General features: G+C 42.9%; 1 protein-coding gene across 1 annotated transcript in view; it reads right to left on the bottom strand.

The window, feature by feature from the left end:
* Window positions 1-5,915: 5,915 nt before the first annotated feature.
* The window catches only part of LOC125467100 (hepatoma-derived growth factor-related protein 3-like), a 117,555-nt gene continuing 96,248 nt past the window's right edge, over window positions 5,916-27,222 (bottom strand). Inside the window, exons 4-6 of the mRNA XM_048562519.2 lie at window positions 27,020-27,178; window positions 12,273-12,428; window positions 5,916-6,422 (exon numbers count right to left, since the gene is read on the bottom strand). Of these exons, the coding sequence (XP_048418476.1) occupies window positions 6,408-6,422; window positions 12,273-12,428; window positions 27,020-27,178 (330 nt within the window). The 3' untranslated portion in view covers window positions 5,916-6,407. The remainder of the gene's footprint in view (window positions 6,423-12,272; window positions 12,429-27,019; window positions 27,179-27,222) is intronic.

The raw sequence follows: 27,222 nt of genomic DNA, 5'->3' as shown, positions 1-27,222 counted from the left end.
TGTCTTGGATGTGAGTTCAGCAGTAGTTTTCATTACATGAGGGAGAAAAGTTGCACAGATATTGAAGAAAAAGCAAGAATGGAACTTTGAAAGAGCCTCTGCATTTTTGATGGGCCGAATGGTCTCGTGGTGTATTGTACTAGACCGTGAGCTGCCCAGCTTCCATTGTTCCATGATTTGTGGCTTTGCCTCCAGCCAACGAGATCTTAAACTCTGGAATTCTCTCCCTAAAAGTCTCTGCCGGTTTTAAAGCCCCATCATCCCCCACCTCTTTTAAGATCCATTTGACAAACCTGTGATCACCTATACGTTTTCATTGGCTTACTGTCAAATCCCGTCCAATGACACTGTTCTGAAGTGCCTCAGGATGTTAACCAGACATTCAGGGTACTGGCTCAATGTAAGTTGTTTTCTAGTGTGGGGTAGAGGGACGAAATGATACACGAGGCTGGAATGCTTGCAATTAGAAATCAGTGATATGATATTGGAGGTATTTCAACTGTTACTGTTTCTTTAAAAAAATGTTAAATTGATAAACAATAAGAAGGATTAAAAATGAATTTCAGTCTGTCGTTTTGCTTCTCTTGTAAATGCACTGGTGAGAAGCTAATATTACCTGAGTACAGTGAAAGATCTGGTTCATAAGAAGACATTAGAATCAGAGTAGCTTGGGTGAATTCACACATTGGAGTTCAGAGGTAAAATAGTGTGAAAAATAGCTCACTAGGGTCAGGGCTGCAGCCCCCACACCAGCTACTAAATATGCACCATCATAAGATTTATCTGTCACTTACCCCGGCCTTCTTGATACAGTTCTTTTACAGGCAGTGAGAGAAGCTGTTGACGCAGCAAAATTTACTGGCTACACCATTTTCTCTGGTTCTGCAAATTTATAATGGGTGATAATTCAGACAGTGTGGTTCAGTACAGTACAAATGTACCTTCCAGCTCCCTCATGTGGTTCAGTTCAGCTAACCGTCCCATGACATCACCATTTGTTCCACATTGCAGACTTAAATCAGTAGATGTTTTAACCTGGGGAGAGGGTGATGATCAGGATATTATTTAATGGAACAGAGGAGGACAAATTAAAATATTTTTTGAATGTTGAGAAATCAAGAGATGTGGAGGAACAAAAAGATTTTGATACGCATTCAGAAAAGAACTAAACTCTAGTGCAGAAAACAGTATAAACGTGAATGGAATGTTTATCTTTATTTCAAAGGGGCTGGAATATAAAGTGAGAAAGTGAAGCTTCCATTACACAGAGCTGTAGTCAGATTCTATCAGAAGTACTCTGTTCAGTTTGAGACATGGAATCCCAGGAAAGATGTATCAAGATGCCTGCTGCTCTTACCCCTTCCTATCCCACTGGCTGATCATGGAACTTAATCTTTGCATTCAGTGGAGTCTATTGTAATATATACATGTCAGATCATAAAGCGATCATCTCCATCCCCGACAGCACTCTGTGACGGATCGCTTGTGGCTAACATTTCCCTCATTTTAACTCATAGCTACTGATTTTAGTATTGGTAAGATGTCAATGTTCAATTTTCAAGGACCCATGGTATGTTGCAAATCACCTTTGACCGGAGCTTGAGCCCTGAGCCCCTTTCCTCTGCCTACATCGCAAATGGTGATGAAATGATTGCAACTTAGAGGTAGCTGGAGTTTGCAAATGTATTTGCCCCTTCCATGTCCTAGTGTCCAGCAGATGTGGATCACACAATTTCATCCATCAAACACTGACTCCGCCCAGCCTGACCCCTGTTCCTGTCATTTTCCAGTTGCATTTCACATGTAGTGAGCAACGTGTGATTACAGGGAAAATGCACTTTGTGGTGAACACCATCAACAGTGAGCTCTGCTAGCTGCCAGATGCAGAGCCTCTATGCCCTGTCCTACCTCACAGTACCTTCCACCCATCCACCAGCGAGAGCCACCGCATTGAACTTTGCCTCTACCTGCCCTTGCTAGCCCCTGACCGTGACATCCACCCTCCTCCTCTACATGCCCCCTGTAGATGCTAAGGTGGTGGTCACTACTCCATTCACATCTCGTTAGCCCACTGTGCTCTGTTACTCTTCAACATCATCCCTTTATTACCTTGATTTTGCTGCCTCACTGTCCTTGTGCCAACTTGATAAATACCTCTGCTGCCCTGCCCCTTGATGACCTCATCTTTTATCAATGAACCTCCCGTTGCACCCTCCTCACCATTCAACACAGGGCCCACAGACCTCTAACTTTGATGGGTAGCCCTAGAGCCCTGACAACTGGCTTTGTCCCTCTTCAATTGACAATCGTAGCATTCCCCTGCCCGCTGGAACTGGCCCTACAGGACTGCCCACTCGCTGGATTGCATCCCGAGTAGACAACTGACCATGACCAAATGCCCGAACTGCATGTGGACTGTGCCTTTGGGTGACAGCACTGGGACTCCCCAACTGACAGCAACATCTCCTCCCTCACCTTTGCCTGGACTGAGAACTAGTCCGCAACTACTTTCCAACATGGCCAGTGTTTGCTAAACTAACAGCTGGTACACCCTGCAGGCTGCAAACTGACATCTTGGTGTGCTATACAGCAAGATATCCCATTCCTGGACAGATTCCTAATGACATGCAGCCTATTTGTTTGTTAATGCAACTAATGGTACATTGGAGCTTCAGCCTGAACCAAAGTCTAACAGGCAGGGCACAGCAGGGCATGGACGCCGTCAAGATGCAGGTGGGCAGTGAGTGCTTGAATGCTATGAGAGCTATTCTACAATGCTTTGTCCAGTGCGAAAACTGGGTGCCTGCCTCTATGCACAGTGTGCCCTTGCAGCAGCCTTTCGATGCTAGCTGCTGGTCCACCCTACAATGTGCATCCGTATTTCCTATGTATCCTGCAAGTGGATCAGAGAGGTGCCATGAAGATCTTGAGGGGTTGGCAATTATCTGATGCCGTTGTCTGTGGATGAGGGCTGGTGCCCACAGATGGTGCTCTGAAAGGCTGTTGCACAGTGAGCAACATGGAAGCTCTTCGCAGCTGAGGTTGCCAGGTAACTGCTCTGACTTCCACATCTAGAATTTTCAACATCAAGTTTACAGACAGCATGTGGTACAACAGGATGCTGCATATCGAGGGGCCAAGACTTGCAGTTCATTAGGTTATTAACAAGTATAACCCCCCTTACTAGGCAACACAGCACTCCCGAGCGAGAATCTCACCTCAACACCTGGAACCTGGTTTAAAAATGCAGTGAGTTCCTCCTGGCATTGAGATCGCCGTTGCTGGACTTATCATGCAATTTTACCTCATTTCTCTCCATAAATAATCCCCATTATTGAGAACCTTGTAAGCTTCTGTTCGTTGCATTCCCTCATATTTACCAACTTAAGAGGTCAATCTAATTGAGGTATCTAAAATGGCTTCACAAGCTTCAAAATCCCCCCTGACCCTACCACATCCCAAAACCAGCCCAGCTCGTCCCCACCTCCCTAACCTGTCCTTCCTCCCACCTAACGCCCCACCCCATCTCTTACCTACTAACCTCATCCTGCCCCCTTGACCTGTCCGTGCTCCTGGACTGACCTATCTCCTCCCTACCTCCCCACCTACACTCACCTTTACTGGCTCCATCCCCACCTCGTTGACCAGTCTGTTGCCTCTCCACCTATCTTCTCCTCTATCCATCTTCTATCCGCCTCCCCCTCTCTCTATTTATTTCAGATCCCGCTTCCTTTCCCCCATTTCTGAAAACGGGTCTAGGCCGAAACGTCAGCTTTCCTGGTCCAATGATGCTGCTTGGCCTGCTGTGTTCATCCAGCTCTACACCTTGTTATCTCAATGATGACAAGTTTAGATAAAGTAGGTAAAGGGAGAGAGACTTATATCATGGTGGAGGAGTTTTGTATAGAAGTATGCAAAACCTTAAACATTACAGCAAGGTCATTTAGGAGCAAAACCAGGAAGTTCGTTTTTACACATATAAATGTGGACATCTAGAGCACCATTCAACTGTAGTGTCCAGCAAATGGAAATCTGATGGTAGATTGATAAGTTCATTGAGGTAACGTATGTGGAGTAATAGTGGTGAAAACAGCTGAGGTCTAGATGAGCCATGATCTACTTTGGCATTAGAACAGGCTCATGTAGCTCAATCACCTTCTGCTATTCTTACGTAGGTGATGAATTAATGTGAACATTACCATCTTTACCTCCTGCCTGCTCTGCATGTCATCTTGTTCAGATACAGTTGTACATCTGCTGTTCAATACATTAAGTTGCCTGACTCAAAGCAAACTAGGTATTTTCTGACATCTGCATCCTAATTTGACTCCTTTAGAAGGCCTGTCTATTTCAACCACTGTAATGTTGCCCTTGTCCATGCCTAGCTTCTTCTGAAACCTGCATTCATGCTTTCATCATCTTCAAATTTGACTATTCCAGTGCTCTCCGCTGACATCCTGTCTTCCGTCCATCAAGACCCTGCTGTTTGTCTGCTAACTTGTACGAAGTACACTTTGCCTATCGCCGCTGTTTGTGGACTGGAAGCCAATGGAATTAAACCAATTCTTATTTTCATGTTCAATATCCTCTGCAACCTTATTCCTTCCTATCTCTGTAATCACCAACAACTCATCCACCTCCTGAAAGCATCTTCTAAGTCTCATCACTTGTGCACCCTGTACTCCCTTTGCTTCACCACCAGTGACCATTCATTCAGCCTTCTCAATTGTAAACCTTGGGATATCTAACCTGAATCGATGCTCTTTTCCATCTTTCTTTGCCTTACTTTTTACAACTTTACTCTTTGACCAAACAATCTGTTTGAAGTCCCTACGTCTCCCACATAGGCTCAGTGTTAGCTGTCTGATTCTATTTCAGTGAGGTTTCTTGCTATGTTATACTATGTTGAGGGCATTATATGAATGCAGTTGGTGTCTGGTGACAGTTGGTCTGACATGAGGAAAATCTGGTCAACAGTAATTATTCTGGGCCCTCACAAACCATAAATCTGAGCCTTGGAATATTTTCTTATGATAGTTCAAGATTATGCTGGGAATTTCCCTTTTATAGTTAATATGTGGGGGCAGATGCCCAAGACAGCACAATGACAATATAGCTTTCCTCTTATACTTTAGTCCAGCAAACTCCGTTTTTAATGAGCACCTTATGAACCTGCACTCTTGAAAAACCAGCAAAAATTATATACCTCAAACACCATAAAGTTTAATGTATTATTCCATCCAATTATCATAGTTGGTAATTTATCTACCTCAATGTAATTATACATGTTGTTCAATCAAATGGCCACACGAAATATCAAATTTAGAGCCAATTTCTCAAATATGGCAATCTGCTGTGATGCCTGAGGTGTCAGTTGAGGGTGTGAGTGAAAAAGTTCTCTACCAGTAAGTTTTATTTAAGGCAAAGTTGCGTTATCATTTAAGTGATTTACACTGAAAATAATGTATAACATTCACGTGCAAACCGCCTGCATTACAGTTCTATTCCTTAATGTAATGTCAATGTTCCAGCACACACTATGTGGGCCTCTTGATCATCTGGAATATTTGATCAATTGGCACACTCCTGGCCCCATTAGGTGTCAGATAATGGAAAATTTTTATGTATCATGAAGCTTAGCTTACTTCAGACAGGGCAGGAGTTCGGTGATCAGCTGGAGAAGACTTTGGCAGGACACTTGAATCATGAGATATGTTGTGAGACTACCCTCACAGTCTGCTTCAATGGCAGTGACTAATTCTGCCTGGAAGGTCACTAGACTGTTTCATTTATATTGACCAATACTGCAGGAATCGCAAGCTAGATTTGCCATTGGGAGGAACACTGTCTTTAATGCCACAACCTATGCAAGGAGTCTCGTCTTACAGTCTGCAGTAAATAAATCGACACCAACATTTGTGCATTCCATAAATTTTATTCTACTAGACAGTCATTTCTGAACAGCCGTAGAACAGACATTTTTTTTGTGTAAAGATACTAAATAAATGCTTAAAAAATCCCATGAACAGATGGCACAGGGGAGAATAAAACTGAGCTGAACACGAGAATAAAAGTTATTTTTCACATTTAAAGCAAGCATCAAAAATAAATATCATATCCTTTCTCCATGACAGAACAGCAAGGCGATTATAAGAATGAAGTGCTGTGAAATGGGAGGTAGAATGTTGCTCACAACATTCCACAAGGGAGGGGAATACAAAATAAAAGACATTTTCTGTTTGTTTTTACTGACTGGCATGTGCGCAAAACTATAATCAGTAGCACAATGAAGAAAAGCCTGCACAAACTGCAAATTGATGTCGACAGTGGCAGAAGGAATGATCATTTGTAAAATATCCAATACTTGACAGCCAAGAAGTGCTCCCTCCGTGTTTAGCGGCCAGAGTTCAGATGATCAAAGTCTGAAATGAAGAATTAAAAGTAGTTAAAGCGTTAAGCACAGTGATGGAGATGCTGCAAAACTGAAACAAACCCTTTGCCCCCAAAATGACTGCTGGAAACACTGGGCAGTATCTGTGGAAAGCAGTTAGTGTAACAGGTTAATGACAATGGAAAAGCCCCCAGTTTAAACATTGGCCTGGATTCAACGCAGCAGGAACTGTGACTGTCAGGTTCACTTAATTGTGGGAGGGGTCCCTCCATCTGCCTCCCCTCAGTGGCAAAACCTCACCCATCAATTAAGTCAGATGGTGGCAAGGCTTGACTGGAGATTCAGAGTCATCAATGGTAGAATGTCAGGCTCATTAACGAGCCACTTGAAACCCAATATCCCTGAACTCACCACAATGAAACTGAGGGCGTATGGCTTGCCTGCACTTACTGAAGATCACCCAGCAAATCCTGTCTGGTTTGTCAGTGAACCCCTGTGGGGTCTTTTGTTATCAGGTATTCTGTCCTGATCATAAAACCACAAGACAAAGAAGCAGGAAGCAGGCCATTTGACTCATCAAGTCTGCTCCACCATTCAATGACATCATGGCTGATCTGATAATCCTCCACTCCAATAAATGATCAGGAGACCTAGCACAGGAGCGATGGTGTGGGTGAGATGGTGGAGCTGAAAGTCAACTACCTTCAGTTTCTACCCCCTCCTCACTGCCACACTCTGTGGTTCCCATCGCATGCTCAAAGGCAGAAATTGCTGGAAAAGCTCAGCAGGTCTGGAAGCATGTGTGCAGAGAAGTAACAGTTAACGTTTCAGGTCCAGTGACCCTTCTCAGAACTCAGTAACACCCTAATGTGCCTTTGGCTTGAGGACCCTTTCATGGTCGGTGTAGTGCTGGCTGCTGCCACTGCTCTTGAGAGCGCTGTTGAGCAGTGGAAACTTTCCAGCATCTGATTGGCCATATGGAGTTGGCCCTTCCTGATGGAAATGAGGATAAGGGATACAGGATTCCATCGGCTCTTCAACAAGCAAATTGGTTTGGCTGCTTAAACATGCCTATTGATCGGAGTTTCACTCTTTAACAATGCGTTCTTTTTCCTTTATTCATTCATGGGATGAAGGCGTCACTGACCAGGCAGGATTTATTGTCCATCCCCAATTGTCCAGAGGGCAGTTTAGAGTCAACCATGTTGCTGTGGGTCTAGAATCACGTGTAGGCCAGACCAGGTAGGGATGGCAGTTTCCTTCCCTAAAGAACATTCAGAATGCTGCTTGAACTGCTGAACATTTCCAGAGTTCTTTTTATTACAAGTAACTATTTTATTTAAAGTAAGTCTTGTTAGAAAAATACTCTCCAATGCTGGAATACAATTTGTGCTAAACTCAAAGATGCTAGGATTCAAATGACCAATATTTCAATTTTTTGATTGCCTGTTTTCCATTTTGACATCATCTTACTTAACTCAAACATTAAAAAAAAGCTCAAAAACGGACTTGATATTCAATAAACAGTAAATAAAATTAAAATGAATTGTCCAAGAACAAAGTGCATCATAAACATGACACTATTCTCAACTGGGTCAATACTAACTTAGAAAAATGAATTAGAGCCTGATGTCAGTTTAAAAAAATCTGGTCCTTCATATGGAACAGAATTATATTTGAACAAAAATGCACATTTTCCATTATAATATTTTTGTCATTATGTGAATTGCCTCATTTGGAGCATAAATGAAAACTTTTAAAAGAAGATTTTCTATTAACTTCACCCTCTGGCTTGTGGATCCATCCTGATATCGATAGACAGAGAGTCACAGGTTAACAATTCTTCCTTTTTGTCTTCTTTTGGAGATGGGAACATGTACTAGTTCAGGCATTCTCATATGTATCATTAGCCATTCTTTATATGTGAGGACAGACAGTGGGAATCACTGTGTAATTCAAACACAAGGACAGCCAACACAAGTTGTTGATAATGCTTAGGGCCCAGAATGCAAGTTTCTGACAGTTTTAAGCTGGTTGGTGGAAAGTATAGAGGGGATGTCAGAGGCAGGTTCTTTACGCAGAGAGTTGTGAGAGCATGGAATGCGTTGCCAGCAGCAGTTGTGGAAGCAAGGTCATTGGGGTCATTTAAGAGACTGCTGGACATGTATATGGTCACAGAAATTTGAGGGTGCATACATGAGGATCAATGGTCGGCACAACATTGTGGGCTGAAGGGCCTGTTCTGTGCTGTACTGTTCTATGTTCTATGTTCTAAAATCAGTTCAATTTTAATAGTATTGGAAGCAAAATAGCTTTAAACACAGTGATCTGAGGAAGGGTCACCAGAGCAGAAATGTTAACTGTTTTCTCCTTCACAGATGCTGCCAGACCTGCTGAGCTTTTCCAGCAACTTTGTTTTTGTTCCTAATTTACAGCATTTGCAGTTCTTTTCGTTTTATTTAAAATGGCTTTAAAGTTTGGTTTGTAGTTTTGCTCTGGATTTAGTATTTTCATGATTTGGGTTTCCAGTGGCTTCATGAGGAGTGTTATTTATGAAGCAGCAGCATGGCCAGACATAAAAAGGTTATAATTTGCGATTAGGACATGTTATGATCTGGAAGGTGCTGCCTGTGAAGAATGGTAAAAATAGATTCAACAAAAACCTTCAAAGGGATTTCAACAGAAAAAAACATTTGCAGAGGGGAATCAGCAGGGGGCGCTGGACTAATTGGATCTGTTTTTCATAGCACCTGATCAGGCACCATAAGGCCATAAGATATAGGAGCAGAATCAGGCCATTCCGTCCATCACATCTGCTCCGCTTTTCGATCATGGCTGATATGTTTCTCAACCTCATTCTCCTGCCTTCTCCCCCTAAACCTTGATCCCCTTACCAATCAAGAACTCGGTCTCAATAACTTGACTTCCACAGCATTCCGTGGCAATGAGTTTAACAGAGTCACCATCCGCTGGCTGTGAAGAAATTCCTCCTCATCTCAGTCTTAAAGGTTCATCTCTTCACTCTGAAGCTGTGTCCTCAGGTCCTAGTCTCTCTTGCTTGTGGAAACATCTAATGGAACTAGTGAAGTGTCTATTCTATCAGATAAGTTTCAATCAGATTCCACCCACCATCCCACAGAAGTCCATCAAGTACAGATCCAGAGTCCTCAATCACTCCTTGTATGACAAGACCGTCATCCGCAGGATCATTCCTGTAAACCTCCTCTGAAGCCCCTCCAATACCAGTACACCTTTCCTTAGATATGGGGCCCAAAACTGGTCACAAAGTTCTAAATTCTCTCTGAGCATAACCTTATACAGCTTAGCAGTACATCTCTGCTAATATTTTATTTGCCTTCCTAAGTGACAACTGAAGTTTCATGTTAACCTTAAGAGAATCTTCAACTAGAATTCCCAAATCCCTTTGTACTTAGATTTCTGAAGCCTTTCCCATTTAGAAAATAGGCTATGCCTCTATTCTTCCTACCAAAGTGCACAACACTTTCCAACACTGTATTCTGTCTGCATACTTCTTTTTCCCTCTCATAGCCTGTGCAAGTCCTTTTGCATCCTTCCTGCTTCTTCAGCACTACCTGTCCCTCCACCTATCTTTGTGTTATCTGCAAATTTAGCAACAATACTCTCAGTTCCTTTGTCCAGATTGTTAATGTATGACATGAATAACTGTGGTTCCAACATACACACCTGTGGAACTCCACTGGTCACTGGGTGCCATCCTGAAAAAGACCCATTTATTCCCATTCTCTGCCTTTTGTCAGTCAGAGGATCCCCTATCCATGCCAGTACCTAGCCCCTAACACCGTAGGGCATTTTAGCTTATTTGGCAGCCTGCTACAATAGCACCTTGTCAAAGGACTTCTGGAAATCCAAATATATCCTGTTCACTGGCTCCTCTTCGTTTAACTTGTTTGTTACCTCCTCAAAGAATTCTAACAGATTTGTCAGGTATAACTGCCTCTTGATGAAGCTGTGCTGACTCAGCCCTACTTTATCATAAACTTTCAAGTACTCTGCAATCTCATCCTTCATAATGGACTCTAAAATCTTACCAATAACTGAGGTCAGGCTAACCAGCCTTCTGTTACCTTTTTTTGTCTCCCTCCCTTTTTAAACAAGGGTGTTACGTTAGCCTTTCTCCAGTACTTTGAGACCTTCCCTGACTCTGGTGAGTCCTTAAAGATCACCACCAATGTCTCTACAATCTCCTCAGCTATCTCCTTCGGAAGTCTGGAGTGTAGCCCATCTAGTCTTGGTGATCTATCCACCTTCAGAGCTTTTAGCTTTCTCACCACCTTCTCCTTAGTGATGGCCACTGCACTCACAGCAGTCCCCTGACTCTCGAAGTTCTGATCTGCTGCTGGTGTCGTCCTTTGTGAACTCCGATGCCAAGTACCTGTTCAGTTTATCCATTTCTTACTTCCCCATGAGTACTGCCACAACTTCATTTTCCAGTGGTCCAGTGTCTACTATCGGCTCTTCCTCAACTTCTAGATATCTAAAAAAACTCTTTCCACCTGCTTTTATATTATTAGCTTACTCTCATTTTCATCTTCCTCCCCGTTACTGCGTCACAGACTTATCCACAGCTGGTTTTAAAGGCTTCCCAATCCTCTATTTCCCACTAATCTTCGCCTCATTATTTGCTTTCTTCCCCCCTTTTATATGTTGTCCCTGACTTCCCTGGTCAGCTATGGCACAAGGTCTGAATAGACTTCCTCTGTATTATAGAAGTCCAGGGCTCCAATGTTTTAGTTAATTGTGACGACACATGTATTATAATAGACGAGAATAGAATCCCAACATTGTGGAAGTAGGCCATTCTGCCCATTGAATCCACACTATCCTCTGAACAGCATCCCACCCAGACCCACCCCCTAACTCATCCCTGTAATTCCATATTTCCCATGGCTAACCCACCTAACCTGCGCACTGCAGGGCATTTTAGCACAGCCAATCTACCTAAACTGCACATATATGGACTGTGGGAGGAAGCCGGAGCACCTAGAGGAAACCCTCGCAGACACAGGGAGAACGTGCAAACTCCATACATCTTGTCGCCTGAGGAATTGAACCTGGGTCCCTGGCACTGCAAAGCAACTGTGCTAACCACTGAACCACCATGCTGCCCCTATTGGGTGGTGACTAACACATCCCTCCCAACAGTGAGAAACCATGTCCAAACATCCGCCAGCAGCACTGGGGGAGTAGTGGGGAGCTTCTCAGTGAATCACGGACCTTAATTTTGGCAATCCAGCTTGCCAGAAGCTGCCCAGAAACCAGCATTAGCTGCATCCTAAGATCTGCCAGTTCAGATCTATTCCTTGGGAAATCCTGTGGTGGGAAGAGAGGGAGAAACTGGTCAAGGGGTTTGTCAGCAAGGGCAGGGGTTCTTTTAAAGGTCACTGTCTTAGACCCCTCAATCTGATTGGCCTCAAATTGGAGTAAATGGAGGCTACACATAAACTGACAACCTGGTCATCATGATTTCACAGTCAGAAACCAGGCACCTTTCTTGCCAACTGGATAGGCAGGTAATTGGGAATATGGTGAGTCAAGTTTCTTTAAGAGGCAATTAATTGACCACTTAATGATCTTAATTGGTGCACAGTTGAGAATGTTACCCAGCACATTATTAATGAGGTGGTGAGAAAGGTGTATCCCACCTCACCACTTCCTGGGACAGGAGATATATACCACTCTGTGACTTGAGAAGGATGAGTAATGACACAATTAGATCCATGTATTGAGTGGTTACCCATTCCTATAGGCATCGAAGATCTTCTGTGAAAGACAGCAAACCTGTAGTTGATCAAGAATCTGAATTCATCCTCAGAATCCTCTAAAAGCAAAGGGGCCTCACCTCTTCATTCATTTTCTGATGTTCAGCGACATTTTTTGTATCACCATCTGCCTCTCCTGCTTCTGAGCCACTCTTGCTTTCCTCCTCTTTGATATCCTTATCACCTTCATCTTTGCCTTCCTGATCAGAGGATTTCCGCAACTGCTTTGCAGATTTCTGGAAAACACATTGTCAGCTGTAATTAAAATGGAGCACTCCCGGTAAATGCAGTAAGTTGTACATTTACTAACCCCTGTTGGCACCACCAATGGTCTTCTGCTAAAGTTATGATTGTAATCTGGAGAAGCACTGAAATAAGGTGACAGTCAAAATATGAAACTCCTACTTCATCCACTAAAAGGCACATTTCATGCATCCTCAATTGGTCACGCTATTGGGTCCTTCAGATTGCTAAAGCAACTCCAGAAATTGATGATCATTTATCCTCTGATTTGTTTGTTTGTCAGAAGTTCTTTCTGAACATGAATCAGTGGAATTTTCTTTTCCTGGTGAGCAAAGAAAAGCACCTCCCCAAACCTGGAAATATCAAGGTAAAGGTGTATCTAATACATGCTGTGTACCTGGGAGAATTTAATTAACCAGTTGTAAATACACTATAATTTCCAAAACACACTGACAGCTTGGTTTACTTAGTGGGCAACAAAATGCTATTCAGAATATATCATCAAACTTCACTGGCTGAGCGTTCCAATGGGAACAAACTGTTCACTCTCTCTTGATGACCAATTTGAAAAAGTTGCTTTTTGGCATCTAGTTTACAGTATATGATGGCACAAAGATTCTTTTTTACCCCTTTTTCCATTCATGGGATATGGCGGTGTTGCTGGCTAGGCAGCATTTTTTACTGAACTCTAATTGACTAGAGAGCATTTAAGAATCAACCACATTCCTGTGTGTCTGGAGTCACATGTAGGCCAGATTAGGTAAGGACAGCAGTTTCCTTCCCTAAAGGACATTAGTGAATCAAATGGGCTTTTCCAACAATCAACAATGGATTCGTGGTCATCATTAGATTCTTAAATCCAGATATTTATTGAATTCAAATTCCACCATCTGCCTTGTTTGGATTTGAACCCAGATCCCCAGAATATTATCTTGTTCACTGGATAAACAGTTCCACAATAATACTACTAGGCCATTGCCTCCCCAAAGATTGCAGCAATTCCAGGGGCAAGACCACCAATACTTATTCAGGGATTGTGCGATAGACCGTGGACAGAGACTACAGAACACCAAGATATTCTGGACTATGAATCACTAAATGTTAGCATACTGGTGCAGGAAGGCAAATGGACTGATTTAGTTCATTGAGGGAGGATATAAAAATAGTGATATTTTGTTACAGTAATACAGGAAATTGGCGTGACTAAACCTGAAGTAGTGTTAAGTGTTTATCTCCTTATGAAAGGATATATATACATTTCAAGCAATTCAGAGAAATCATTCCATTTGCTTTCTTAATCATTTACTGCACCTGTAATCAGTTTTCAGTGATTTTTCTACCAGGATACCCAAATCCCAGTGCATATCAGTGTCCTACCACAATTTTTCCACTTAAAACAGCTTTTTATATCCTTCCTGAAAAAACGGACTAGCTCACATTTACTTGCATTATGCTCCATCTGCCATTTTTTTGCCCACTCACTTAGCCTATCTATGGTCCCTTCCAGACTTTCTAAGTCCTTTCACAACTTACTTTCCCACCTCTCATCGTGCCATCCAAACAGCTCTTCATCAACAATGTTTTGCGAATCCATGTACACAGCAACCACACCTTCTTTCATTAACAACCTCAAATGAAGTTAATCAAACACTACTAATAAGAGAGGGTATCACAGCTACAGAAGCTTCCATTGTCGAGGAAGATCTGCCTACTGAGTCAGTATGGGTGGAAATTAGGAACAGCAAGGGAGCAGTCACCTCGTTAGGGGTTTACTACAGGCCCCCCAATAGCAGCAGGGAGATTGAAGAAAGCATAGGTCGACAGATTTTGGAAAAGTGTGCACGCAGTAGGGTTGTTGTAATGGGTGACTTTAACTTTCCTAATATTGATTGGAGCGTCCTTCGAGCAGAAGATTTCAATGGAGCTGTTTTTGTAAGGTGTGTTCAGGAGGGTTTCTTAACACAGTACGTTGACAGGCCGACGAGGGGAGAGGCCATTCTAGACTTGGTGCTCGGAAATGAGCCGGGGCAGGTATCAGATCTTGTGGTGGGAGAGCATTTTGGTGATAGTGACCATAACTGCCTCACATTCTACATAGCTATGGAGAAGGAGCAGATTAGGCAAAATGGGAGGATATTTAATTGGGGAAGAGGAAACTATGATGCGATTAGACATGAGTTAGGAAGCATAGACTGGGAGCAATTGTTCCATGGTAAGGGCACTATAGACATGTGGAGACTGTTTAAGGAACAGTTGTTGCGAGTGATGAGTAAATATGTCCCTCTGAGACAGACAAGAAGGGGTAAGATAAAGGAACCTTGGATGACGAGAGCGGTGGAGCTTCTTGTGAAAAGGAAGAAGGTAGCTTACATAAGGTGGAGGAAGCTAGGGTCAAGTTCAGCTAGAGAGGATTACATGCAGGCAAGGAAGGAGCTCAAAAATGGTCTGAGGAGAGCCAGGAGGGGGCACGAGAAAGGCTTGGCAGAAGGAATCAGGGAAAACGCAAAGGCATTTTAAACTTATGTGAGGAATAAGAGAATGGTCAAAGAAAGAGTAGGGCCGATCAGGGATAGCATAGGGAACTTGTGTGTGGAGTCTGAGGAGGTAGGGGAAGCCCTAAATGAGTTTTTTGCTTCTGTCTTTACAAAAGAAACAAACTTTGTAGTGAATGAAACCTTTGAAGAGCAGGTGTGCATGCTGGAATGGATAGAGATAGAGGAAGCTGATGTGCTGAAAATTTTGTCAAACATTAAGATTGACAAGTCGCCAGGCCCGGACCAGATTTGTCCTCGGCTGCTTTGGGAAGCAAGAAATGCAATTGCTTCGCCACGTGCGAAGATCTTTGCATCCTCGCTCTCCACTGGAGTCGTACCTGAGGACTGGAGAGAGGCGAATGTAATTCCTCTCTTCAAGAAAGGAAATAGGGAAATCCCCGGCAATTACAGACCAGTAAGTCTCACGTCTGTCGTCTGCAAGGTGTTAGAAAGGATTCTGAGGGATAGGATTTATGGCCATCTGGAAGAGCATGGCTTGATCAAATACAGTCAACACGGCTTTGTGAGGGGTAGGTCATGCCTCACAAACCTTATTGGGTTTTTTGAGGATGTGACTAGAAAAGTTGATGAGGGTCGAGCTGTGGATGTGGTGTATATGGACTTCAGTAAGGCATTTGATAAGGTTTCCCATGGTAGGCTCATTCAGAAGGTCAGGAGGAATGGGATACAGGGGAACTTAGCTGCTTGGATACAGAATTGGCTGGCCAACAGAAGACAGCGAGTGGTAGTAGAAGGAAAATATTCTGCCTGGAAGTCAGTGGTGAGTGGGGTTCCACAGGGCTCTGTCCTTGGGCCTCTACTGTTTGTAATTTTTATTAATGACTTGGATGAGGGGATTGAAGGATGGGTCAGCAAGTTTGCAGACGACACAAAGGTTGGAGGTGTCGTTGACAGTATAGAGGGCTGTTGTAGGCTGCAGCGGGACATTGACAGGATGCAGAGATGGGGTGAGAGGTGGCAGATGGAGTTCAACCTGGATAAATGCGAGGTGATGCATTTTGGAAGGTCGAATTTGAAAGCTGAGTACAGGATTAAGGATAGGATTCTTGGCAGTGTGGAGGAACAGAGGGATCTTGCTGTGCAGATACATAGATCCCTTAAAATGGCCACCCAAGTGGACAGGGTTGTTAAGAAAGCATATGGTGTTTTGGCTTTCATTAACAGGGGGATTGAGTTTAAGAGTCGTGAGAACTTGTTGCAGCTCTATAAAACTTTGGTTAGACCGCACTTGGAATACTGTGACCAGTTCTGGTCGCCGTATTATAGGAAAGATGTGGATGCTTTGGAGAGGGTTCAGAGGAGGTTTACCAGGATGCTGCCTGGACTGGAGGGCTTATCTTATGAAGAGAGGTTGACTGAGCTCGGTCTCTTTTCATTGGAGAAAAGGAGGAGGAGAGGGGACCTAACTGAGGTATACAAGATAATGAGAGGCATAGATAGAGTTGATAGCCAGAGACTATTTCCCAGGGCAGAAATGGCTAGCACGAGGGGTCATAGTTTTAAGCTGGTTGGAGGAAAGTATAGAGGGGATGTCAGAGGCGGGTTCTTTACACAGGAGAGTTGTGAGAGCATGGAATGCGTGGCCAGCAGCAGTTGTGGAAGCAAGGTCATTGGGGTCATTTAAGAGACTGCTGGACATGCATATGGTCACAGAAATTTGAGGGTGCATACATGAGGATCAATGGTCAGCACAACATTGTGGGCTGAAGGGCCTGTTCTGTGCTGTACTGTTCTATGTTCTATGTTCTAAACACTATTCACATTTTAAAATTTATTCACATGATGAGGGCATCACTGACTAGGCCAGCAGTTATTGTCCATTGCTGTGGGTCTGGACTCACATGAAGGCCAGAGCAGGTAAGGATGGCAATTTCCTTCCCTAAAGAACAGTAGTGAACCAGATGGGTTTTTTTGAAATTCAACAATGGTCTTCACTAGGACTCTTAATTCCAGATTTGTACTGAATTTAAGTTCCACCATCAATCATCTCCAGATCCCTAGAGCATCATCTGGGTCTCTGGGTTAACAATTTAGCGATAACATCATTAGGTCATTGTGTTTTAACTAATCTGAGCTGGCTGTCATGAATTAACTCCTGTTTTCAAGTGAAAATTAATCTGATCCTGAATCATTATCTCTAAAACTGCGGGGAAGTGACAGCCTCATGGTATTATCCCTGGACCATTAATCCAGAGAGCTAGGTAATGTTCCGGGGACCCAGATTCGAATCCTGCCATGGCAGATGGTGTGGAATTTGAATTCAATAAAATATCTGGAATTGAGAATCTAACGACTGCTGGATAAACCTACTTGGTTCACTAATGTCATTTAGGGAAGGAAAGCACCACTCTTACCTGGTCTGGCCTACACGTGACTCCAGCCCCACAGCAACGTGGCTGACTCTGAATCAACCTCTGGGCAATTAGGGATGGGCAATAAATGCTGCCCAGCCAGCGATGCCGTCATCCCATTAGTGAGTGAAAAAGAAAAATTCCTATTGCTACAGTTGAGCTGACTGTCCCGTAGTTACCTGGTGCATCCCTCTCCCCTTCCCTTGATCACGGGTGTGATATTTACAACTCACCAGCTCTCTGGCACCACCCCATATCCAACAGGAATTGAAAGAGAACAACTTGGACCTGACTTGATACTTACCACCATGGTATAGGCAGCATAAAGAGTGCAGCCATTCCAGGGCTGGGGCCACCAATACTTCCTCAGGGATGGAACAATGGACAATAAATATGACTTTTCCACTACTGCCTCCACTCAAGCATAAATTGCTCTTTAAACCCCAGAGGCAGCATGAGCTTCAGCAACCAGTGAGACTCCAACTCAAATTACTGGTGGCCAGGCAAATTACATTTTCGGGGCAATCAGTCAGCATTATGATCTCTGCTCACTCGGGGCCTGTCTTTGAGCATTAAAGGATGAAATGATACTGCAACTTTCACTTCTGATAACTGTTGAACAGAGTGGGCCAATATCTGGGGAAATGTGGGCTTCTCTACTTTAGACAACATTTTGCTACCACACCCAGAAGACTGAGAATGACCATTTAACACTGCTGTTCTGTACCAGGCAAGAGGGATAACTACTTCATGCCATTTCTCTGATATTTCCCTCATCGTCCATCAAAGTCAACTGGATAAGCCAGAAACTCAACCCTATTACATAAAAATAAGACAGCACTGTGGCGTACCATTAGCACTGCTGCCTCACAGGCAGCCAGGTTTAATTCCAGCCTCAGGTGACTGCCTGTTTACACATTCTCCAAGTGTCTGCGTGGGTTTCCTCCAGGTACTCCAATTTCCCCCCGCAGTCCAAAGAAATGAAAATTAGGTGGATTAGCCATCCTAGATTGCCCATAGTGTCCAGGGATGTGTTGGCTAGGTGGATTAGCTGCAGTTTTGCAGGGTTATGGAGATAGGGTGGGATAGGCCAAATGGCCTCTATCTGCAATTGTAGGGACTGTACGAGAAAACATAACATTGGGGTAGGGTGGGCATTTATTTAGCATCAAGCTGAATCATTTGACTCATTCAGAAAGGTTCTCCCCAGTTTTATGTAAAATCTTGTTCTGAATCATACAGCATCTCACTTCATCCATGTGTTTACCATGGCCGTTACCATGCATTTCTTCAAAGATACCTTAATCAAATGCCACAATGATTCGGGCATTTCGATCCTCAGAAAGGACACACTGGCTTCGAGTTTTTAAGAATTTTCATTCATGGAATGTGAGCATTGTTGGGAAGATTGCATTCATTGCCTATTCCTATGAGAAGGTGGTGATGAGTTGCCTTCTTGAGCCACTGCCCACTAACAAATGTAGTCACATCCTCAGTGCTGCTCGTAAAAGAGCTCCAGAATAGAATTTTGGAATCAGAATTGTAACGGGGCTTAAAAGTTAAATGAAGAGGACAGGTTACATCAAATGGGCTTGTATGCCCTTGAGTTGAGATTTATATTGGGTTAGGGTATTCAGGCATATGGAGAAAGAGGGGTAAATAGAGTTGAGACCCAGATCAGTAACAGTGCAATTTGAATGGCTTAGAAGCCAGGCTCTTCCTGTTGTTACGGTAGTGATAAAATACAATTGATTGTTTTGATCTGATTTTAATACCTGGGGTTTTCAATGACTGATTTTAAAAAAACACATTGAGTTAAAATGGCCACACCAATCAGCTAAACACACAGGTCAGTCAAGGTTCATGAAACCAATGTGGAACTAACTGACAATTTATCAAAAAATATCAAAACTAGTTTTGTGGTATTATCCCGATTGGCATTAATAGCGCATCTCTGCCCGTTTATAGTTTGAATGAGAGTTGTTTGCAATAATTTGCTGCCACTAGTCCTCTTTTGTCTACATTGTACCTAGGGTCTGTCCAATGATCTAGTGACCAGTGATACAGGATATACCACTATAGAGGCACTGTCTTCAGTTCATTGCATGATAGCAATAAATAAAACGACATTTTTAGTCACAGATAGCGAGAGCCGTAGATACTGGAGTCAGAGACAATACAGTGTGAAGCTGGAGGTGCACAGAAGGTCAGGCAGCATCAGTAGTGCAGGTAAGTTGACTTTCTGACCCAAAACATCAACTTTTCTACGTTTTTAGATGAATATAATTACTAGGATGTTTGGGAGCTGTACAAAACAAATCATTCCCCCATTAAGGCTATGGTAGAGCTCACTGACTCCACCCAATGACTGTGTGTGAATCAGCAAACAAATTGGTGTTCAGTGTAATATGAACATTAACTCCTTCAGGACCATTACTGTATACAACAGAGCCCACTTTGTCTGGCCCTCGTCTCCTATTCTGATCTATATATCTGTACGATACGTTTCACATATTGGATATAAAAGACATAATCTCTAATTATCAAGCTTAGAAAATTAAATTCAAACATTGAAATACACAGATTAGCCTTTATTGTAAGGTAATGCTTTAGGTATGGCACAGGATATAAACATCTGACTCAAACTGAAATCAACAAGAAAGTGCTCTCTCTGCCTTTCAAGAAGAAAAAGTAACTGGGGATGGAGCTGATTAAAAATAAACATCAGAACACCACAGCCTCAAGGAACACTGAAATATTCTCTAGTGTTCAGGATCCAAGTTTTAAATTAAACGACTATGGTCTCATGTTAAAACTATATGGTTTACACACAACCTAAGTGCTTTAAACTGCACATCCCTTTCACCTTCCTTTTGTAACAGACGCTATCCCTTTTTAATTTTGTATGTGTGTGCTTGAAATTGCATTCTTATGATTTTTTCACAGGATTAGCAAGTAATAAAATTGTTATTTCTTTCACTTTCTTACTGATACTTTAGACACAGGTAACTACTTTTTTTACTGGAGCTAGCTAGCCTATGCTATAAAGAATGAAAAATCTTTGTTGTGGCTGACCGAGGAGGTTAGGAGAGGGGATTGATTCATTACACCTCGTGTGTTCTAAAGTAAAAAATGTAAAACTTCACTTCACTTTATTCAGTCTCATGCATTCTCTGCTCAGTATGGTCTCCTCTACATTGGGGAAACAAAGTGCAAACTGGGTGACTACTTTTCAGAACACCTACGTTCTGTCTGCAAAAATGACCCTGAGCTTCTAGTCACCTGTCGTTTCAACATACCACTGCTTTCCCTCATCAACATCTCTTTCTCAAGCTTGCTAAAGTGCTCCAGTATAGTTGGAAGAACAGCACTTCATTTTCCATTTGGGAACTCTGCAGCCTACCAGACTCAATATTGAGGTGAACAATTTTAGGACTCCCATGTCTCTACTCCAACCCGCACACACCTGGCTACCACATGGTTGTTACCACACACAACCTATTGTCAGCTACTAATAGACTCTGTTAGTAGCTATTCATTCTCCAGACTGACCTTTAACCACTCCTTTGTCTGCAACTTTCTGAAGGAGGGTCTAGGCCCAAAACATTAGCTTTCCTGCACCACTGATGCTGCTTGGCCTGCTGTGTTCATCCAGCTCTACACCTTGTTATCTCAGATTCTCCAGCATCTGCAGTTACTGCTGTCTCTGCCCAACTGTTTGTCTCTCTCTCTTTAGGCTTGATCTCCACCAACTGTTTAAGCTCACCCTGCCCAGCTATAATCCATCTTCTGCATAAATACCAAGCTTTTCCTAGCTAACATCAGTTCTGAAGAAGGGTCACTGAACCTGAAACGATACCACTGATTTCTCTCCACAGATGCTGCAAAGCCCACCGAGCTTTTCCAGCAATTTCTGTTTTTGTTTGATTTCCAGCATTTATTATTCTTTCAGATTTATGTAAAATATCAAGGTGTTTACGTGAGGAAATATAATGTTTTCAGCCAATTTGTTAAGTGTTAATACTGATAGCAATTTCTGAGCTACTCAATCAATATCCATTATTATACAAAGTTATACCAAGTATCTGTATACCTCTGTTGATTTTGCTCAAACACTGGTTTAATTTATTCTTTCTGGTGATCTCTGGACAAGGATGAAGGCTCTTTCATGCATTCACATGGAGACAGCTACCCGATGGCTGCAACTTAATATGGTGCTCATTATAAATAGTATAGTACAGGTAGTTCTCTTGTAATGCAATAGCTGTGTTCTTGTGTGATCTCATGCTATAGAAAATCACATTATAGGTAAATCACTACAGAATACCGCTGTACCTGTACAGTAGAAAGTTTGTGTTATCCAAACAGTGTCCACTATTCATCAATCACATTACAGCCAATTCACATTTACAAAAAATGCGTATAGCAGAACGACCTGTACGTTGAAGATGAACTTCACATTCTGCAATATGATGGAAAATAAACTGCTTTGGTCGGATTCAGAGGATAGGAGTCAATCAGTTGCAGCTTCTTTCAGATATTGTAGTTAATGAAAACTCAAGATCATTATCACCATCATTTGTCAATGCTACACATTCAACCAGAACTGGTGCTTTGGTATCTCAGAGAGCCTGCTCGAGGACAGTCATAAAGAGATTAAATGTCTAGTTAGGTCTGTTATGTTAGAGAGTGTCAATTATACCCTTGCTGTTCTGGCTGGTCATGGGTTTGGAAGCTGCTCTTGAAGGAGCTTTGTTGAGTTGCTGTTGTGTATCTCGTAGGTAGCAGACGCTGGTGCTACTTTATGATTCTGATAGACGGAATGAATGTTTACAGCAGATAGGTGCCAACTGAGTAGGGATGCTTTGTCCTGGATGGTGTCAAGCTTCTTAGAGTCATGTTGCGTTCCTTACAAGTGGGGGAGTATTCCATCACACTCGCAACTTGGGCCTTGTAGGTGATGGACAGGTATTGGGTTGATTTTCAGCAAACAAATAGGAACGCCACCACCTGCAAGTCACACAACCAATTTGGATAAATCTTGCTGATCCTTCATCACCACTGAGTCAGAAATCTTGGAGCTCCTTCTTAACTTAAAGAGAGTGTTATGGGACTACCTTCACCACATGGACTCCAGCAGTTCAAGAGCAAATTGGGAGAGGCAAAGTTGACCGCAAGGTGTTTAGTGATGCTTTGCGAGAGGTTATGTTTTAGGCTATCTGGGAAGGAAGGGAGATGTCCTTCTCTTTGGACAGCGTTGGCAAGGTTTCCCATTAGATCCAGGCAGCATGGGTTGAGGTCAGATCAAAGGGTGTGGACCCAGTACAGGAGGAGGATGAATGAGCTTTTATTGTCTGCAAGAGTAAATGACATCATTTCTCATTGTAGATGCTCGGGTGCGTTATGATACACTTCTTGGACAGGCGGGAGTTCAAGTACCATACACCCCCATTTCTCATTCTAAGCTCACACTCATAGGGACATCACTCAGTCGTAGCCCTAAACCATAACCCTGACTTGTTCTTGTCTGTGAGTGACCTTCTGGTCCATCTCAGGATTGTCACCCTCACCGCATTCATCAGAGATTTTGTCTCATTCCTGCATCTCTTCCTTGCCCAACAGATCCACCCTTTGACGACAGAGAATGTGCAGACTGCAGCCCACAACTATAATGGAGGACATACTGTACTGCATTACATCACATCACCGGTCCAGATTTCTGAATCCCATTTACAGATGGCCAATGGTCTGTTAAGTAGTGGCCCTTCTGGAAGTATGCACTGCATTGCACCTCTGCTGGATATTGGCCTGAGGTTTCCTTACTACTGATGTTCACAGCTCACCCTAGAAACCATTATCAGCCAAATCCCTAAGTCCTATTGAATCTCACCTGTTCCTGTGACCAAGATCTCCCTAACATTCCGTAACAGCCCCATCAGACCTTGATGCTTGCTTTCCAAGTCCCACCTTTCCACATCCAACTTCTTCCTACAACTATGTCCATTCCATCCACTGCTCAATACGAATAGACAAAATTCCCAGACATGAGGTGCCCTTGGCAGGGACAGCAGCATAGATAAAGAGCATTCCACCCCTGTACATGGTGGAGGGGCCAAGACCCGTAGGCTAACTGTAGTCCAATCCATCTGGAATGACAACAGCACACCCTCGCCCCGCTAACCCTTCCTCCTCTCAGACATAATAGGAACTGCAGATGCTGAAGAATCCGAGATAACAAGGTGTAGAGCTGGTTGAACACAGCAGGCCAAGCAGCAACTTAGGAGCAGGAAAGCTGAAGTTTCTGATGAAGGGTCTAGGCCCAAAACGTCAGCTTTCCTGCTCCTAAGATGCTCCTTGGCCTGCTGTGCTCATCCAGCTCTACACCTTGTTAACCCTTCCTCCTCTGACTGCTCTTGTAGTTCTATGTCATTCAGTCACATGTACCCTCTGATGGCCATTTGGATCTTGCCCCTCACCCAGAAGCTGCCTTCTGTGCGTTTTCATTCTGTGGGCTTTAAGATGGCCCAGGGATATGGCCTGTCTTCGTCTATGTGGACCTGTTGACTCTAACTGAAGAACTTAGAAAGCAACTGAGTGGAAGCATCATTTAAAGCCATATTACTATAAAGGACAAGGCAAGAAATCCCTACCCAAACACCAGGATAAAGTGCAAGTCACCAGTTACAAGCCTGCAGTGTTCAGTTCAGTTTCTGAAGTTTTGAGTTTCTTTACTGGGGTAGAAGTTAACTGAGAAGGTAAATTTAATTCCCAGGAATTATGCTGTTAATGAAATGTTAATACGTGTAGATAACCTTTTTGGAGACCATCTGTTGAGAAGGTTGATTTTGTTTCAGAGATAGTAGGAACTGCAGATGCTCAGATTCTGAGATAACTAGGTATAGAGCTGGATGAGCACATCGGGCCAAGCAGCATCAGAGGAGCAGGAAGGCTGACGTTTCAGGCCTAGACCCTTCTTAGGCCTGAAACATCAGCCTTCCTGCTCCTCTGATGCTGCTTGGCCTGCTGTGCTCATCCAGCTCTACACCTTGTTATCTCTGATGAGAAGGTTGACTTGTTTTGTGAGACTGAAGAACTTAAATCAGTGACGGTTATCCTAAAAGCAGAATCGGAGTTTATTTGACTCTCTCTTATAAAGTTGGGCCATCCACCATTTTTCCTATGGGATTAGAAAATATCTGCCCCGAGAATAACCTCTGACCTACAGGAATATCCTATTTTTACCCTCTGGAGAGGCACTGTGAATATTATTAAGAATGCTTGTTGTGTTGGAGCATGCCGACTGCCAAAGATGGAGAGGAGATGAATCTGCTCTGCAGGAGCAATAATTCAGAGTCTCGTGGAGTTGGGAGAAATGGCTCCTTTTGGGACTGGGCCATTTTTACCAGGTAGTGAGCCAACAGCAGGGAGGATGCAATTGTCTGAGAGATCAAAGCATGGTTCCTGAGCTGTTGCACATGCAGGATGTTTGGAGGAAAGCCAATTCTCATGAATTATATCATGAACAATAGCTGTCAGTTCAAGCTATGAAGCTCCCTACTGGCACAAGTGGGCTGGCAGAAATATTGCCAATGAGATGGTACGTGTCAGTGTCTAACACAAGTGCAATACACCTTGAAATATTTTTCTAGGTTAAAGGCACAGGGTAGTTACAAGTTACTGATTCTATAAAATAAGACAACAATGCTTGGGTTTTGCTACTTTGTAAACTGAGGGGTCTGGAAATGCATAAGCCTTTTAGAACATTGCCACATTCAGTCCGAGAAGAGCAGAGAGAGCCCCGGAATGTAAATGAGGACCCAGAGAGGAGGTTAGGTTCCGGTCTACACTGATAACATTTTGGGATTATTGTTTGTTCCTAACACGTCTCTCCTTGTCGCAGGACTACAGTGCTGTCCTCCTTCAACTTCCATTTGAAGTAGCAAGGCATATATATATATATATATATATACACACACACACATATACACAAACACAGTTAGACCTGCTAAGTTTCTCCAAAACTTTTCATTTCATTTCAGAGTTCCAGTATCTGCATTATTTAGATTTTCAATAGAACGTGAATTGCTGCTTGGGCAGGTTTTGTTGTCCCAGCAATGGTACAGACAGTGGCACAACAACAAAACAAACAGAACCTCCTACTAAATCTGAAAAATAAATACCAGAGTGGTTTAATGCATAATCTTACCACTTATTCTCAAAGTGCCTGGATCAAAATCCTGTCTGACTACCAGAAGAAACTGAAAATGGCTCACCCTTCGAGTTTCAAAAATTCCTGCTTCTTGATTGACACTGGTGCCTTTCAAGCGTCATCTTCGGTCTGTGCGCATTTAAGTGTACATCCAGTGCCCGTTTGTGTCATTAGAACGAGTTCTCAGAGGCAGCGTAGCCACTGAAGATATCAGCTCGCTGCAGAGCTTTGCACTAATCACTGCCAAGACAGCATTTTCTGCTTCTCAGTGCCCACTCTTTTGATACAGATCCTGACTTTCACCACTCTGCCCAACTACCATTAATCCATTCTCTGTGATTTTAGCTTGATGCACCTATGAGTACACCGTGAGAAGCACCGCAGATATTCACTAAGGATATGGGCACGTTTGAGAGATGGTGGCAAAGTGCTAACGTAGGTAGACTCACAATCCAGAGACCCAGGCTAATGCTGTGCAGATATGGGCTCAAATACTCCATGATGAAGTTTAAGTTCAAGTAGTAACTCTGGAATTGAAAGCGCATCCCAAGTGCTGGTGACCATGGCAACTATCATCAATTGTTGCAAAAATTCATCTGATAACTAATGCCCCTTACTGAAGGAAATCTGCTGCCCTTAACTGGTTTGGCCTACATTCTTTTTTTCCACTACTTTCTGAAACGATCCAGCAAGCAACCCAGTTCAAAGATAATTCAAGACGCTGAAAAAAAAACAGGCCTTGCCAGTGACATCCAAATCTCAAGAAAATCTAAAGAGAATGCGTAAGCAAAACACTGCTCCAGCACATGCTTACAAAAAACATTTCCAATGATTTCATACAGGATACAGAGGCCCTGTGAGACAATGGGATGACAACATTCATTTACAAGCAAGTTTGAAACGCCACACTTACAATGGAGAGAAAATTTTCAATGAGATGTGAAGAATTACAGAATAAACAACAGCACTGACAATGCTGGAAGAGAACAAGTGGAATCCAACGTAAATTACTAACACAAAACATTAAAGGTATCAGTGTTTTGCTTTGCCAGTGTGGTACACTGATGAACTGATATCAGAACTGCAGCATGGTTTATAAATCCAACTAAACTTAAGATCAAAATGTACAAAGACAAAGCGTTTTCTGTTTACTGCACATTAAAAATTTTGGAATAGGATCAATTTCTGAAGAGTTCAGAGTGCTTCACCTGGGAAGTGTGTGGGCGGCCTTAGATAACGAGGAGGGTTCTAAAGAAGGGTTACTGGGCTCACAACATTAACTGGTTCTGTTCACAAATGCTGTGAGACCTGATGAGTTTCTCCAGCAATTTCTGTTTTTGTTTCAGATTTACAGCATCTGCAGTTGTTTGTTTTATTGAGCCTTGACAGAATGGTTTTAACCTAAAACAACATGGAAACATATACAATACAGTATTCCTACATCCCACAGAAAGATTCTATTCCTTTACCTTAAAAGTAGCTTTTTTTCGTTTGGAGCCTCCTTTTTCATTTCTGCTTTTAGCTTTTCCTTCCTCATCTATTATTTCACCCCCTTCACCTTCACTACTGGCATCTGCTGTATTTCCTCCCTCTCCTTCTGTCTCTGAAGAACTCTGTTGCTGTATTGCCTGAAACAAAAACACAGTAGAGTTGTGAAAACATGACACAGAGT

Source organism: Stegostoma tigrinum, chromosome 33 (genome assembly GCF_030684315.1).
Source record: "Stegostoma tigrinum isolate sSteTig4 chromosome 33, sSteTig4.hap1, whole genome shotgun sequence".
NCBI lineage: Eukaryota > Metazoa > Chordata > Chondrichthyes > Orectolobiformes > Stegostomatidae > Stegostoma > Stegostoma tigrinum.
Note: the sequence above shows the minus strand (reverse complement) of the source record. Positions and strands in the feature narration are given on the sequence as shown.